Raw genomic sequence first — 16,825 nt, 5'->3', positions numbered from 1 at the left:
GCGTAACGAAAAAATGTTACACTAAATTTTTTCCAACCCCGATAAAGAAGTTTCACTTCAAAAATTCATACAGTGAGATAAAATCATGATCTATGTCTATTACTAGTAAAAAATTACACTATCTAACCATCTATTAGAACCATAAAGAAAAGTTTGTAACATCAGTCAAAGAATCTAGTTTTACGATGAAAAGTATTTAGAGAGTGCCCTTCAATGCGATCATAAAACTTGATTTAGTATAAAATGTTAAAGAACCGAGAAACTTGGTTATTGCAAGCGAGTGTTGATAAAACATTTTCTAGTTCATGAAAAACCTCAATGGCCTTAAAATCGGATTTCATCTCAAGTTGTAAAGATTCAAATGTCCCACTTTCCCACAAGTTACATTATAATGATTTGCGGGTAGTTTTATATTTTATGAACATTCATTATTTCTTTCATAGTTATTGAGTTAATAACAACTTGACACCTTCATTTTAAAAAGCAAGGGATTTCAATTGAATTTTAATTCACGTTTGTGTTATTAAATATTAAAGGTGGCCTTTACACAAATTACTTTTACTTATTTTAACCGTTTGGTAGTTATATGATAATCGCCGTATAAGAAATATTACGTTTGTAAATGTTGGTACATTGTAGGTACATAGTACGGTGTATCTTCGTTGAAAAATATATCTACATTTTAGAATAGTGCCTAGATTATTACACTACTCAACACTATGTATAGGTACTATTACATACATAAAAATAAAATGCCTCAGTATATCTTAGATATTTCTCTAAATGACATACGCATATTTCAAGAATAACATTATCATTTTTCACCACTGTACAACACAGTTAGAAAAAAAGAGGCTAAACATAATATTTTGTACCTGATCAGAATTTGGAAGAACTGTAAAAAAATATCGGCCTCATTAAAATTTTCGTAAGCTGAGCGTAGTAAGTGAATGTCGAGAAATTAAATATGAGCTTTTATGAAAAGTTAGTTTTATTTTTCTCGATAGATCGAGAATAAAACAAAGCAGAACAGAATACTAACTGTAAATTGACCTATTTGTTTTTTTTATCTACCTTTCACTTTTTGATTAGCGATTGTTTTTTAAAATATATATAATACTCTGTATCAATATGATGCTATACAACTTAACAAATTATCAAAAAACAATTAAACACCAAGTTAAGTACCTCACATGTAATATTGCCTGATGAAAAATGGGAAAACGGGTCAATAGGAGGCACAAAGCAGCGTGGAAACGAGAATTTGATGTAGGTTACCATGTCTTATACCAGTGTGTGAAAGTGATGGCGCTAGACGAGCTATATAGCGCTGTCCTTGTCCCACACTAGAAATAAAACTGCTTTAAGACATTTTCTAGTCATGATATGGTTGGAATATTGTCGGCTATTTTTAAGATATCTCCACGACACGTTATAATGGTTATAACAACTCATATTTGAGACAAAGGGCTTTTTCTTTTGAGCTTTTGTGATGAAACGTGTTATTTCAATCAAAATTTTAAAAAGTCAAAATTATTTTCTAGTTCTTGCTTGTTTCTGTGTATTCATTTTGATATAGTTTGTATCTGTTTATTTATTTTCTATCTTTGCTTATTAAATGAGAATGTGTAGTGAAAATATACCTATTGCATATTTTATTAATCAATTGCAATGTTAAATGATATTAAACATTTACCAAGAACAGAAATTCTATTGATTTAAATAAGTTAAGAGACATGTGAGTAGAGTCATTCTATAAGTATTTTTTATGCTATTTTACACCTTAAATATACCAATTTCTATGTGACATATTGCAAGCATATTGAATGCACTCCCCTATTGCATCCATTGCACCAATTATGATAGGATTGCATGCAAGTAATAACTGACTCAGCCTGTAGTCACGCATACATAAATATATATTGACTATATCACGAAGTTGTTATTCGCTAATGGATGAAAACGATTCGATTAAATAATTATTTTCTGGAAAGCAAATTACTCGGAAAATTTATTGTAAAACTCTTTGATAAAAACAGATATTTTTAGATTAAGGTCTTTCCGAGTAAGCTATTTTGCTTAGTTTACTTATTTTATAATCGGGTTGTTTTTATATATTATACTAGGTTTCCGCCCGCGGCTTCGCCCGCGCAGTCAAAGAAAAACCCACATAGTTCACGTTCCCGTGGGATTTCCAGGATTGCGCCATTTTTCCGGGATAAAAAGTAGCCTATGTGATACGCTCTCGGTCTCGGGTATCAAAATATCTCCATACCAAATTTCATGAAAATTTATTCAGTAGTTTAGGCGTGTTTGAGTAACAGACAGACAGACAGAGTTACTTTCACATTTATAATATTAGTATGGATTAAATACGTTTTAGGTAAGTACGTATTGAAATATATTTAGATCTCAAAACTTTTTAACAAAAAAGTTGTTTAGACCGGATAGGTACGAGTATTTTCATCAACCTATACCTTTGATTAAAAGACTTATACCTACATTTTTAATTTAAGTACCTATACAGTTTAGAATTTAATTTTAAGCATACGTTTAAGCTTTAAACTACTTATTTAGTAATATGTGGTAAGTATAAACAAAACCTAAATAAAGTCTGCATGCCTATCGTTGTTAGATTAAGTTAGGTTACTTTACTCTAGCACAAAAACACGTCACAATAAATGAAGTTTTTATTTTCGTACACAACCCAGATTACAATAATTAACCTCCTACCATACATTTAAATCAAATAAATGATGCAAACAATGGTCTCCCATCGGAAACACAGCCATCAAAGTACATTTAAGGATTTAGGTTATGTTACGCGTCAATTTCCCGCGCTTTCGCTTATCCGCCATCTTGTCCGACCTTTCTCAAAATGGCCGCAACTGACGTCGCTAAGATTTGTTTGGTTAGTGTAATTTACTGCTCTATGATGTGATTTATGTTGTAAATTAGTGTAGGCTGTAGCTTGCATGTCACACTAAATAATACTACAGTCTCCTGGTGATTATTGCCTGGAATAAGCTTTTTTATCTAAGTAGGTACGTGTATCAACAAAAATATAATTTTTATGTTTAAATCTTAGTTTACTACCTATATGTTTTAAAAAAAATGTATTGTTTCCCTTAAAATGTAGTATGTTATTTTTTCGGTCATAAATTTAAAAATGTCCGTGAAAAAAAGCTTTTCAAAAATAAAACCATATCGGTTTTAGCCAGCATATTCATGTATAACACATAATTATTCAAAGCATTGAAAATGTACCTAATATTTATTTACTTGTAGTATGGTATGTGTTATTTATGTCTTTGTATGTAATATTTATTTACTTTTTCAAGTAGTTAGGTATCTACATAATATTATATTTATCTATGTCTTGTCTATAACATAATAACCACCCTTGTAACCACCCCTGCGCATTAATATTAAGCTCTAGCAATTCTTTTATGTTATTTTTTTTATAATCTTACTCGTTACAATGTATAGAAACAACAAATGCAATATGTACATAATCATATACTTACAATACAAAATTTAGCATTCGGCGCGCACTCCTCCAACCTTGTAGCACTTATGTTGTTACAGGGTGTGATAGACCCGACCCCATCACTGTACTGACCGCACCGACAGTAAAAGATGCCATAAAGTACCTTATATAATATACTTACAATACAAAACTTCGCATTCGGCGCGCATTCCGCCAATCTCGTAGCACTTCTGTTGTTACAGGGTGTGATAGACCCGACCCCATCACTGTACTGGCCGCACTGCCAGCAACGGATGCCAGTGCTCGCTGCTACTAGCGCCAGTAGACAAAGGATTGTGAGGGACGTGCTCATTGTCTGGAACAAAATTGATTTAGTTCGTAAATTATATCTATTAAACTTATAACAATAAAGATTTCTATCTGATCCTAGCCTGGTATCCCTTAAGCATAGCCTTATTATATATTTTATGAGCTGCAAAATTTAAATTTAGCGAAATTTAGCTTTCTATTTTTTTTTATGGAATTTGTGAATATTTTAAATATGGTTTCGAATCCCGATCCATGATCGATTTTTGGCAGCGTAAAATTTTATTAAGAAATTCACAGAAAGCTATTTTTTAACTGGTTATAGTAACAAATTAACACGTTATAAATCGATTATAGCTTACACTTAAAAAAAGAACCTATTACCAACCATGCTCATAATAGAACAAATCATTTAGCAGTTAAAGTCTAACATTACGGAGAAAACACAAATTTACTAAACGGTTATTAACATTTTTGTTTACCACATTACACCTTTGGGGTAAACCCATTTGGATATATTACATACCTTTTTGTGTTTACGATATTCCCTATCACATAAAATGAAGGTATTGGGGCCTATAATGAGATTGCTAGTGGTAAATATTTTGGGATTGAGTAATCTGTAGAATGCAGTGGTTATATTTTTTATGTACATTTTTAAATCTCTGTAGATCAAATAATAAAATATTTTATTTAGTTTGTTGATGTTTTTATTGTATTTGTATAAATTTTTGTTAAGTTCACGGAAAACATAATGCTTCTATTTCAGATAACGAATTTCTAAGGCAACATTAAAAACATTCTAATGCCTAATATTATATTTTAAATTGCAATTATAGTATATAAACAAGAAAGTACAATAATTTAAAGATATTTTGTGTGCAATTTAGACTAAAATCCAATTTTAATTGTAACATACTTTATCATAATCATTAATTATTGTTTAATTACTTCAATATACCTAGGTACTAGCAAAGTTTAATAATATAATTGTTTAGGAAAACCTTTTGCATGTGTAACCAGTATATCCCAAAATTAGAAACCATTAACTACAGGAAATTCCGAACCCACTCCCATAAATTTTATTTCCACATGTTTATTGACATACCCTAATAACCTTTGAACCCCAATTTAACTTGGTGTTTGTATAAACTGGACGCTTGTTGTCAAACATATGGGTAATGATTTACGCTATATATAATGTATTCCTGTATATAATAGGTATAGCTATAATGTATACAGGTTGTATATGTATAAAATTAAGTAGGTTGGTAACTACTTATTTAAAACATGAACTAAGTAGGTATCTGTTCTGAATTTATTTTTATTTTTATTAACAATTTAAAGGTAATCTATAGTTGTTTCAAATACAATTTCAAGGGATAACTGTAAATCTGTCTAGTGATTTAAACAGACACATAAACATAGTAGGATATCAACATGAAACAGACACACAAATACACTGAGTTGGACATTGTGTTACAAAGGTTGCAGTGGTTTTTTTTCTACCGTTTATTCTTATTAACATATAAATAACTATTTAATTACCTTTTTTTATAATGGGGAAATCTTCCAAAGATACCCACGGCCCCCGGGGAAGGAGCCGTGGGTTATGTCGGATTCTTACCGACTAAAACCCCACTGTGTTCCGTCGAACCGATTTAATGAGGGGGCCGCGGGTATTTGTTAGAATTCTTCCGCGACCAACTATTTAATTACCTAATCATTTGCAGTGGGTACATAGACAATAGACATTACAGATCACAGCCACTGTCGCTATAAATTAAGTAAACATATCAACCAAATACGATAGGCTTAAAGTTCCACCTCTATAATGGTATCAAATAAATTCACTACCTCCATAATCTACCGCAAAGCCTTGAAGAATAGACCGCGATAAGTCATGGGTCATTTTATCTTAAGCCAATGTAAATTTATGCGTAAAAACGCGGGAAAGTTTTTCAGTCGGGCTATATTTTTAGTTTTTCTTTTTGTGGCCGTAGTTACTTGTTTTAGCATGTGACTACTCTCGTAGCACTTTACAAGTAACTAGATAATGAAAGTATGGAATATAAGATAAGATAATTATCTTTGCGTATACTTTCTACCTACCTCCTATTTCTAGTTTATTGTTTATCTTCTATCAGTTGGTTGCCTGGAAGAGATCACTCTTAAGTGATAAGGCCGCCTTCTGTGCTGTTTTTCTTTTAGAAGAAGTTTTGTTTGTATTTTTGACAGCACAATAAAGAGTATAAATAAATAAATACTTAAATAATATTATAAAAAAAGACCACCGTAGTGTTTCTCTATCTGTTCGTGATAAATTCAAAAACAACTGCACCGATTTTTATGGAAATATATAGATAGGTAATTTGTTAAGTTTTAGATAAAACAGACGAAGCTGCGTTGTTTAAAGCTTATTTTATGTGTTTTGGGTCTATATTTTAAAAACTACCAGTAAAGCAAATTTCCAGCCAATTTCGGTTCAGTTGTTTATAATTTCACAAATCTTCATTTTCATAATTTAAGTTTGGAAATGTATAATTCTGAGCATGTGAAATGTATCTATGAGTACAAACCAGGCTTGACAGACAGACAGACATAATTCTATTTTGAGTTACAGCTTTGTAGAACAATCCTGTTATAATCACTTATGTAGGTAATATATTTAGTTCTATTACAATTTTCATAGTTCCCTTTCATTCATTAAAATCTATATAAATTGCCAAGAGATTTGTACTATTACTTTACCTTCTTTAAGTTATTAAAAAAAGCAACAACTATATAGTTAGACGAGGAAAATATTTAAAAATATAAATTTCTTATATAACATTGAACTGACTATGAATAGTTCAGTAAGCAGATTGTTATTGAGATTTAATACCGATTTAAGACTGCATTTAAAACAGAAAACCAACCTTTCCTGCATAGTCGAAACCCGTGACCTATCTTCCTTACAAATAAACGAGTTTTTTTTGCAAAAACACGACAAAAATGCCGACACTAAAATCAACACACGCTATTGTTTCGTCATTGTTACTGTGTCTCCATATCTAAGAAAAAACATCTTTCTAGACTCTAGAGCTCTCTTTAGGGCATCCATAAGAGACTAATTATCTAGCTTTTCTGCCATATAAGTTGGGTCATTAGTTTAATTGCTACCCTCATTATTATTTTGCGTGTGAAGCTTTGTATTTTATGAGGCAAGGCTTTGTTTTCATTTACCAACGAAGTTTATCAATAAAACAATTAAAATACAATACGATGGCTAATGGATTCGTACTTATTATTATAATTTAATAAACATATTTTTGTATGGTTAGTCGCCGTAGTGTTGCACATTATTATATAAAGTGAACAGTCATTAATGTAAAGTGAAGGTCATTGATTTTTTAATAAACTGTAAATAAGTGAACTAAGTACCTACATATTATATTGGGCATGCACTCTAAGCATTGAGCTATTTTCTACAGAAAATATATTTTATGGTTTTATATTATGTAGTCAATAATAACAATAAATCGATATCTAAAGAACTAATAGAGATTTCCATATTTAATTTATTTGGCAAAAAAAAAAACACTTACTTAAGTATATAAATCATGTTATATTTTGTGTACATGGAAGCAATTAATATCATTTCAAGAATGTTTAGAAAATGTTTATCAAATAAACAATGCTTAGAGTGCATGCCCAATAAATAGTTCACTTACCTATTAATAGTTTATTAAAACAATAAATGACCTTGCTCAATTTGTCTTATTTAACTCGATTTCCCAAACAGTTCATTATGTTTTTCCAATTGAAATTTCGTCGTCGTTTTGAATGAGAACATCTTAATGAAATTCCCTTCAGGAATCGCTTCATAAAAACGACCCTCCTGAAGATATCAATCATTTTATCACCATTAGTCATTTTGAATGAGCCTTTCAATGGAGAAATTAATAAATAATTTACATAAATATAAATAGCTTTTCGATTTACCTGTGCTATTTATAGTACAAAGAGTGGACGAATTTATAGGTAGCAGCTGCTTTCAAGATCGAGTAATTGGACTTTGAACCTTTTCAATACCTTCGTCTATTAAGGATGTTATACATACCTACCTATTATATAGGCGGGTTCACACAGGGCGAGGTTCCTCGCGCACTTCTGTGTCAACCCGTCTTATAACTATTTTGTGGTACCTATGCAGTGTTAGTTGTTCAATTTCAATCAATATACTTAATAATTCAATTTCAATCAATAAGTCGGAGAATCGACGTTGACCAAACGTGCAAAATTCAATAGATTTCCTCTCTAAAATAGCTTGCTGAAAGAATTTTTTTTTTCAGACAGGACATCGGTCAAAGCTTGTATGATATAAATATAACAACAAAGGCGACTTTAAATTTACTGCGGACATAAAACGGACCGCATGCTACAGCTTTTTTCCCGTGAAGCTCAGCGTAGCGCTAAAAATTTAAAAACACCACGGGCCCTGTCTCTCGAATGTTCGAAATAATATCAAAAGAAAGTAAAATGTTTGTTTAATTTTCACGAAATTAATGTTGTGTATTCAAATCGAGACGATGAGCAGATTTAAAAAATACTTAATATTTTTTAAATCTGCACATCGTTTTATGTTTTTAATTTTTATTGCCCGGTTACTACGGGTTGTTATTAATTATCTTTAATAATTGGAAATGTAAATATCTTTTAAATACTAGGCTGTAAGCACGATTCAAAAAATTTGAAATGTTTAGAATTATGTAAGAAATGATAAGAATTTTCCCCTTCTTTTTGCTCGTAGCATGCTCGTAGCACAGATCACTAAATAGTTAGAGAGGTTTAATACATAGTGCTCTATGCACTATCAGAATATTTTGATCAACATAAATCGTACAAAACCTATTCTAATTTGTAAAATATGTCATCTTTTTACATTATGGGACAGCAATATAACACATGTTTATGTACTAACTTTTTATATATAGTAAAATTATTCAGATTTCGAGTTTCAAGTCCATTCAGTATGTGATTGCATCAGCTAACATCCATAAGGTATAGATTGATAGATAAATCTCTATATATATAAAGGAATCCATATTTCCCTTGGTCACAGCATCACGGGTGAACGGCTGGACCGATTTCGATAATTCTATTTTTATTATAATGAATGTACGAGGATGGTTCTTATGGAGAGAAAACGTAACGTAACAAGAAGAATGACGGGTGAAGCCGGGGCGGACCGCTAGTATATCATACAGTCATGGCTATAACATTAAAAATCAATTACCTACGAAATATAGATGGCATGTTAATACTTTGCACCTTATAATAAATTATTATTGCATTTGCATTGACGTATAGACTTTCAAGCATTTTAACGCAAACTATATAAGTGGATTCAATTACAAATTGCCTTTAAAGTGGTTCACTAAAAGCGGCCATTCATTCGCTTCGATTCGAAATTCGCATTTCAATATTTGAACAAATATTTTTTCGGGACATATGAACTTTGCGGTATGAAATCGGGTATGTTTAAGTGGAATAAAATGCATTTTCAAATCGTATTTTTTGTTTTCAAATTTTTTTTAGTGGTCAGTGGCGTAGGTACCTATATCGAGAATTTTTTGTATTTGATATGCTTCATTCTGTGACTTAACGACTGCAGTAAAAAGTACTTACGTAATATGTTAGCAATTGTGGTACCTTATATAATAAGGTAATGCTAAAATTTGGATTGTCTCACAACTATATTTTAAAATAATATAATAATTACAGAATCTCATCTAAAGTATCCAGCAAAAATCCAAACAGGTTGTATTATTGTTTACATAAGCAAAAGTATAATGCAAAAACAATCACATTTATTAAAAACACTACCAACAAAATTAACAGCATACATACCGAAAATCTAAAATAATAATAACACAAACTTCATACAATATGATACCATTTTCCAAACTTTATTTCGAATTCACAAAATTGTCCACAACAAGTTAAGAATTAACATTTTCAAGATATGTGGTCCGTTTCCATTTTGCAAATAACTTTGTTCAAGTTTTACAAGCTAAGTTAACGGAGTGTCTGCCAAGTGAAGCTTATGGTTGCGAAGTAGACAAATGCAGGTGCACATTATGGTGCACATTTAACGTGCACTTTTGGGATATGTTTGAAAATATAATTGTTTGAGTTTTTTGGTGGCGTTTATAGCTTTATCTTGTATAAGTACGTATTTTACAGTAAATCTTTTATTTTCAATTGTAAGAGAAATGTGAGTATATTACCAACTTCCGTAGAGTTAATTATGCCATAGACATTAAACATAGATAAAAGAAGAATTAGTTTCCTATTTGTAAAATTATAACATTTGTGTAAAAAAAACAATTAAGCAGAAAATATATATCCAATTCTTTTTGAGAACGTGTTTGCAATCAAGGAACAATAAGATTTTTGTAATAACGTCTATTACTTCTTTAATAGTATTGTATTAAGATATAATATAACGAAATACCAGAGTATATTACAGACATTACAGACTATAATATGTACCTACAACAAATCCTTACTATAATATTATAAATGCGAAAGTAACTCTGTCTGTCTGTCTGTTACTCAATCACGCCTAAACTACTGAACCAATTTGCATGAAATTTGGTATGGAGATATTTTGATACCCGAGAAAGGACATAGGCTACCTTTTATTGCGAAATACGTACCACGGGCGAAGCCGGGGCGGACCACTAGTAATAATATAATACTTATAGGTACCGTACCTACACACTGCACACGGTAATCGTAATATTTCATTCATAACATCCTATAATGTAAATCCACCTTCAATGTTGTGAAAGCAGTATACACTAATAACACTATTGCATTCAAATTGTATTCTATATTCAAGAGAATCAGGATTAATTTTAGATATGAAGTTTGTATTTGCTTTTGAAAATACATGATGCGGTTTGGTGAATATTTTTGGTTTCAAAACTTCCTTGGCATATTATAAAAATATACAAGAATATTTTAAAATAGGCTTTCAATTGTTGTTACAAAATAGAAAATAATAAAAGCATTTAGTTTTGATATTGTGTAGGTACTTATATCTATAGTTATGTAATGGCCTAGCACATTAATATGTGTTCAGTTAGCACTTAAGATTATTTTGTGGTTTTACAATTTTACATAAAAAGAGAGGTTCCGTGCAAAGAAAAATCTTAAATTATATTACTCGTTCATCATAAAGTTAAAAGGTTTAAAAATAATTAATCTCATTCACGATACGCTAATGTATACTCGCCTTTACAATAGATACATAGCATTTTTTCTGGAAACATCAATTTCATTATTATATTATTTCAATCTGCTAATGCAATCCTTTGTGATTTACTATCAATTACCTATAGTAATCTTTCTTCGTGGTGGGAAATAAAATGTGTAATACTTATTCGAAAAATTGTTATCTAGAAAATATAAAATACTTATATTTATTATTCATTTTTGTACTCTTATGATAATAATGATTTTAATTGTATCTATTTTCCCGTACGACATAACTCAGTTCGACAGTATTTTTTTTAAGTCAATTTGGAGTCGGTGCTTAAAATATGTTCTTTTTGCATCGACAATAAAGTTTCTTTTAAAAAACATAGACTTAAATAAATAAACATACTCTACGAATTGAACACCTTGCATTATTTTATGGAAGTCGGTTAAAAATACATCCAAATTGACATCATTTTGTTCCAATATTTGTCACGCCAAAGCGAGTGTGTATGTTTGTCGTCATAATTGAACAAATATGGCTGTGCTAGATAATAAAAACTCACATAGATTTGAACAAATGCTTTAGTGTGTTCATTTTATTTTTAAAATGAAAAAAATACGATAATGATTTAAAAATACTATAATAAAAATACTATAATATTGACTACCTAAGTCATAAAAGTAACACTATTTAATAAATAATTATAAAATGTTAAAAAAAATATTTAAAATTACATAAACCCCCTAAATGTTCAATCTATACTAATATTATAAAGCTGAAGAGTTTGTTTGTTTGTTTGTTTGTTTGAACGCGCTAATCTCGGGAACTACTGGTCCGATTTGAAAATTTTTTCGGTGTTAGATAGCCCATTTATCGAGGAAGGTTCTATGCTATATATCATTACGCTGCGACCAACAGGAGTGGAGCCACGGGGGTGAAACCGCGCGGAGCAGCTAGTAGGTACCGTATAAAAATATATAATGTACTTAAATAGGCAAAATAAGACAATATGTAGGTACCGGATACTGTTAGCAGCATGATAGTGGTTCAATAATAAATGAAAAAGGGAAAAAATGAAAGTAAATGAAAATGAGAACATGTATGAGATACCTGCCTACCTTCTTTATTTATTTCCAATAATCACAGCAATACGCAGGTGAGATAGATTGAGAAGGACAAAATATAATATCTACCGCGAAGCGATCCTGCTATAAATAGTAAACTGTTATTTTTGTTTCTACAATTTAAAACAGAATTATACAAGATACGAAACAATAAACGAACTTAAATGAATCCGGATATTTCTCAAAGAGCTAAGCCTTATGAGTTTCGCAACTAATGGAGTTATTATACACAAAGTGATTTCAAGCGTTAAGTTCTGGACTTAATAACTTGAATTTGTGAGAAGTAATAACTTCTTCTTTGATCGAAATAAATGCAAATATTTCACATACTTAGTGTCTCTGAAATTCGGATTGAAGTGAAAACTTAACTCGCAAAATTTGCTAAGTGAAATTCGCCGCTATTTTAACGTTTATATACGTAAGCTACAGAACATTTCTCAGGATGTTCCAATAAACATTGGTTATATAAAAATATGTCTATTTAATTAAATTGGCACACACATAAATGTAAGAAAGTTTAGAGTAGAGAGAGAGTCTCTTTCATTCATAGTTAATGAAATTGTCATTAAGCTAATTATCAAAAAATAAAGATATAAGTAATAGGCTTTAGTTATTCTTAATGTTTAATCTTAATGTTATGTGTACACATAACATTATTATATTGTTTTTTTTTTTTTTTTTTTGTAAGGTGTTTCTCAATGTTAGCCAAGGGCTTCTACATTTTAACGCGGACGCGGGGGTGAACTGAAGGTTCACCCTGGTAGCGACATGCACAAGGGCGTCGGCTTGAGCTGTCGCTTGAGTGGAGGAGGCCAGAAGGGCCCTAATCGGACGGGTATTATATTGTGTATACATAACATATACTTCAATTATTTGGAACGCGCTCCGCGGAACGCACTCTCGGCGCGGTCATTCATGGCGCGCGCGCCAGGAGCGCGAAGTCGATACCCAGCTTCACTCATACGAGTTAAAACATTAAACCATAGAACATTAGTGTAACCCTCAGATTTTTTTATCACATCACATAAGAATAATACAGATTTATTTAAATTCCTAGTAGTACTTACATCACATTGAGCGCCATATCAAAGAATAACAAACTATAGAAACACCTTTGCCAACCCTAGGAACAGTACTGCAGTTTTGAGTACATAATAAAATGCAGTAGACAGCCCTGAAATTACCCATCCATGAAATAATATCCCACGGATTGCTTCCGTATATGCCTCAGTCCTTTATGAAGTTTCAGTAACACATTAAAATTTCGCCTGGCCTATCGCTTCCAATTTGGCATCTTGCCAGAAATCCGTAGACGTAATTTCGACCCCTATGCAAGTACAAATACGAGTCGATTTGGTATTTTTTTAAAACAATCGCGATGGAAACAGCTGCTTTGTCGCAACTGATTAATGTGGGGTCCAAATTGATGGCTGTTGAAAATTTTAGTGTTTGTCATCGCTGTGATAAACTAGACTGTATTGAAGATATTAGCTAAAGCCAATATAACGACAATGTAGGTACCTACTACTGTAAATGAAGGATAAGCAACTTCTATTCATGATAAGATAAAACAGGTAGGTTTATAAATATAATCAACTAGCTTTCCGACCGCGGCTTCGTCCGCGTTTTCAAAGAAAAACCGCATAATTCCCGTTACCGTGGTATTTCCGGGATAAAACATAATATTCTATGAGTTAATCCAAGTTACCCTCTATATGTATGCTAAATTTAATTATAATCGTTTCAGTAGTAGGTATTTGCGTGAAAGAGAAATAAACATTTACCTACATCCATCCTCACAAACTTTCGCATTTACAATATAAGTAGGATACGTTTTTAAAAATTAACAACAACTTAGATTAGAACTGATGCTGTGAAATATTTTAAAAATATTTTTTCCTAAACAATTAAAATAATAAAGAAGGTGGGTAATTTTTATCAGCCTTTGAGAAATTATCGTGTAAAAAAATTCTTAAATTCCTTGAAGGTACGATACTAAATTTAACAAAGAAATATTATTTCTTGAGTGGAGGACAAAAAAAGGGAAGCACAAATTTCAATTAAGGCATTAAATTGAATTTGTTTCGGGAAAATATTCCCCACTTAAAAATACATCCGAAAAAGGTTGATATAAGTGAAATTTTAAATAAGAGATTTGCGTTAGTTATTAAGAGTTACACCATTTTCTTTTCAATTAAAATCTTTATTTTTGAGCCTCTGGTTTGGATCATGAAAATGTTGTATGTAAGTAGATACAATGAAAAAATATGTAATGTACAATCACTACATAGTATAAAACAAAATCGCTTTCTCTGACCATAATATTATGTCCTACATAAATCTTTGAAACAACGAAACGGATTTTGATGCGGTTTTTTTAATAGATAGAGTGATTCAATGGGAAGGTTTTAGTAAATAATTTATTAGGTTTTAGACAAAGCGGGCGAAGCCGCGGGTGGATAGCTAATTTGGACAAATTTGGAATAACGTTCAAATACCTTAGAATCAATTATAAATTTCATACTGTTTACGCGTTAAGAGGAAACAGAAAACCTATTTCACCTTTGAAATACTTATAATATTTACTTTTGAGCAAAACTCGATTATGAATAATGAAACACTCAAGGCTTAATTTTATTCGTTTAAAAAGCAATCCCGAGTATTCGATTTAAAATCGATTAAAACAAAATATATTCGCATCGGCAATCGAGAGGCATTCGTATATTGGGAAGTGAATCGTGAATACACTCGAATAAAAGCCTTTTATAAAAATTGTTCGTTGAGTAATTAGATTTTTTCATTAAAGCAATTTTCTTTGTATTTTTATGTCACTTAAAAGTCGAGATAGCACTTATAAGTACCTAACGCTAATATAACAAACAAAAATACTGTTAAAATGTAATACGATATAATATTATCTTATATTAGAACTCTATAAGAAATGATACCTAAGTACCCACATTAAATATTATCAATGACTATATTATTCAAATGCCTACTTCATTGGTTGCAAGTATTTATGTACTTTAACATAGTTCAGAACACAGAACATATAAAAGAGGTTAGAAAGGCATTGTAGGCGGGGCAGACGCGCCTAGGATATGAGCACTGCTCACATCATCATCATGCGTATGATTCGTTCCATTTTCAATCGCGTGATCTCGCGGCGCTATGATTGGCTAGATTTTAAATTACAAATAAATATGTGCGTAAGCGGACTTGCGCGGACTTGGCGACACCCACAGGCGATACCGGTTCTTACAGGAACGGCGAATTATTGCCATTCTAACCTCTTTTATATGTTCTGTGGTTCAGAATCATCTCAGCAAACAGAACTAACTTATCGACATAATTTTAGCACAGATTATATTATAATACAATACACCACAGCATAGTTACTAGATATTATTTTGTGACCATAGTAAGAAGAATAACGATATATTATAAAGTCTAGGGGTCTTTAAGAGAAGCGGGGACTTCTAGGAAATCTCGCATCTTAGACCACATCTTTCCTTATCACCAGGCAAGATCGTGGTCAAGCGTTTCCCTATAGTACGTATTTTAAAACAGTAGGTACTCATTACAACAATGAATGTGCCCTTGTCTGTGGTTAGTAGCCACAAGTACAAGCAATATTAATCGCAAACTATCACATAGCTGACCATTATAAAATTCCCGATCCAGCTGGTTATGTAAGGTGTTTTCGGCACGATTTGGCTCCATTTCAAAAAGCTCTTAACAATAAATGGGAGCATCTAACTAGCAGGATTAAGTCGATGTAGCAAATATTATACTGCAAAGTTCAATTTAAAATAAGGATCGATTAACCTAGAATGTTCTGTAGGTTTGGACTTTGGATAGGTGTATCAAGGCTGTATCATTTCGTAATACTTATCTAGTTTTTTATGGAGAATCTAATACCAACCTAGTCATTATTGGGTAACTGAAACGTGTGACATTTTCAGATGTCAATTACAGTACGATTCACGAAACATGACCACAAGGGGCTGCCGTCTGCGCACGTACACTCATGAAGAAAAGACTTAAGCCAAAATAATATTTTAATGTTGGTTAAATAATTTATTTTTTATTTATTTAAAATTAAATCCACCCGCGCCTCACCTCGCACCTCCAAAGGGACCTAAAATACCTATGCCTTCTGCGCCGTGGTCATCTGTCGTGAATCTTACTGTAGGTATATCCTATGACACTGTGGAAAAAAGTAGCTTTCCTGGTGGAAAAATTCAAAATTGTTTATTTAGTTTGAGCTTATCAATGATGTCAAACAATAAATTAAAATTATTACTTAATAATAAAAACTATACGTTGTATAATATCAATAAAGAAGTGTTACAATCATAACAATAGATACAAATAAAGAACGTTGTTCTCAAGAACTTCAATTCAAAAACTCACGTCATGTAGAACGATAAATAGTACTTATTCGACATATAAAATTGCGGCGCCAATTAATAGTCTCATTGTTTTTATTACTCATAATAATTAAAATCAATAACGATACGACAACTGTTTTAAAACTACTACATATTTAGATTTGGATGAGCTTTAAAAACAAAATAGTATTTTACATTATTAAAAGTGAGGGATGCCATTCTCAAAAAGTTATATTATTATGGTTAATTCCTTATGGTA

General features: G+C 31.3%; 1 protein-coding gene across 1 annotated transcript in view; it reads right to left on the bottom strand.

Annotated features, from left to right (window-relative positions):
- LOC123702815 overlaps positions 1 to 16,825 on the bottom strand; it is a 47,380-nt gene that overhangs the window by 22,526 nt on the left and 8,029 nt on the right. Inside the window, exon 2 of the mRNA XM_045650617.1 lies at positions 3,672 to 3,845. Coding sequence (XP_045506573.1) covers positions 3,672 to 3,842 — 171 coding nt within the window. The 5' untranslated portion in view covers positions 3,843 to 3,845. The remainder of the gene's footprint in view (positions 1 to 3,671; positions 3,846 to 16,825) is intronic.

The sequence above is a fragment of the Colias croceus genome, chromosome 24 (assembly GCF_905220415.1).
Source record: "Colias croceus chromosome 24, ilColCroc2.1".
NCBI classification, from domain to species: domain Eukaryota; kingdom Metazoa; phylum Arthropoda; class Insecta; order Lepidoptera; family Pieridae; genus Colias; species Colias croceus.
The sequence above is the reverse complement of the archived record's forward strand: the minus strand, read 5'-3'. Positions and strand labels throughout refer to the sequence as shown.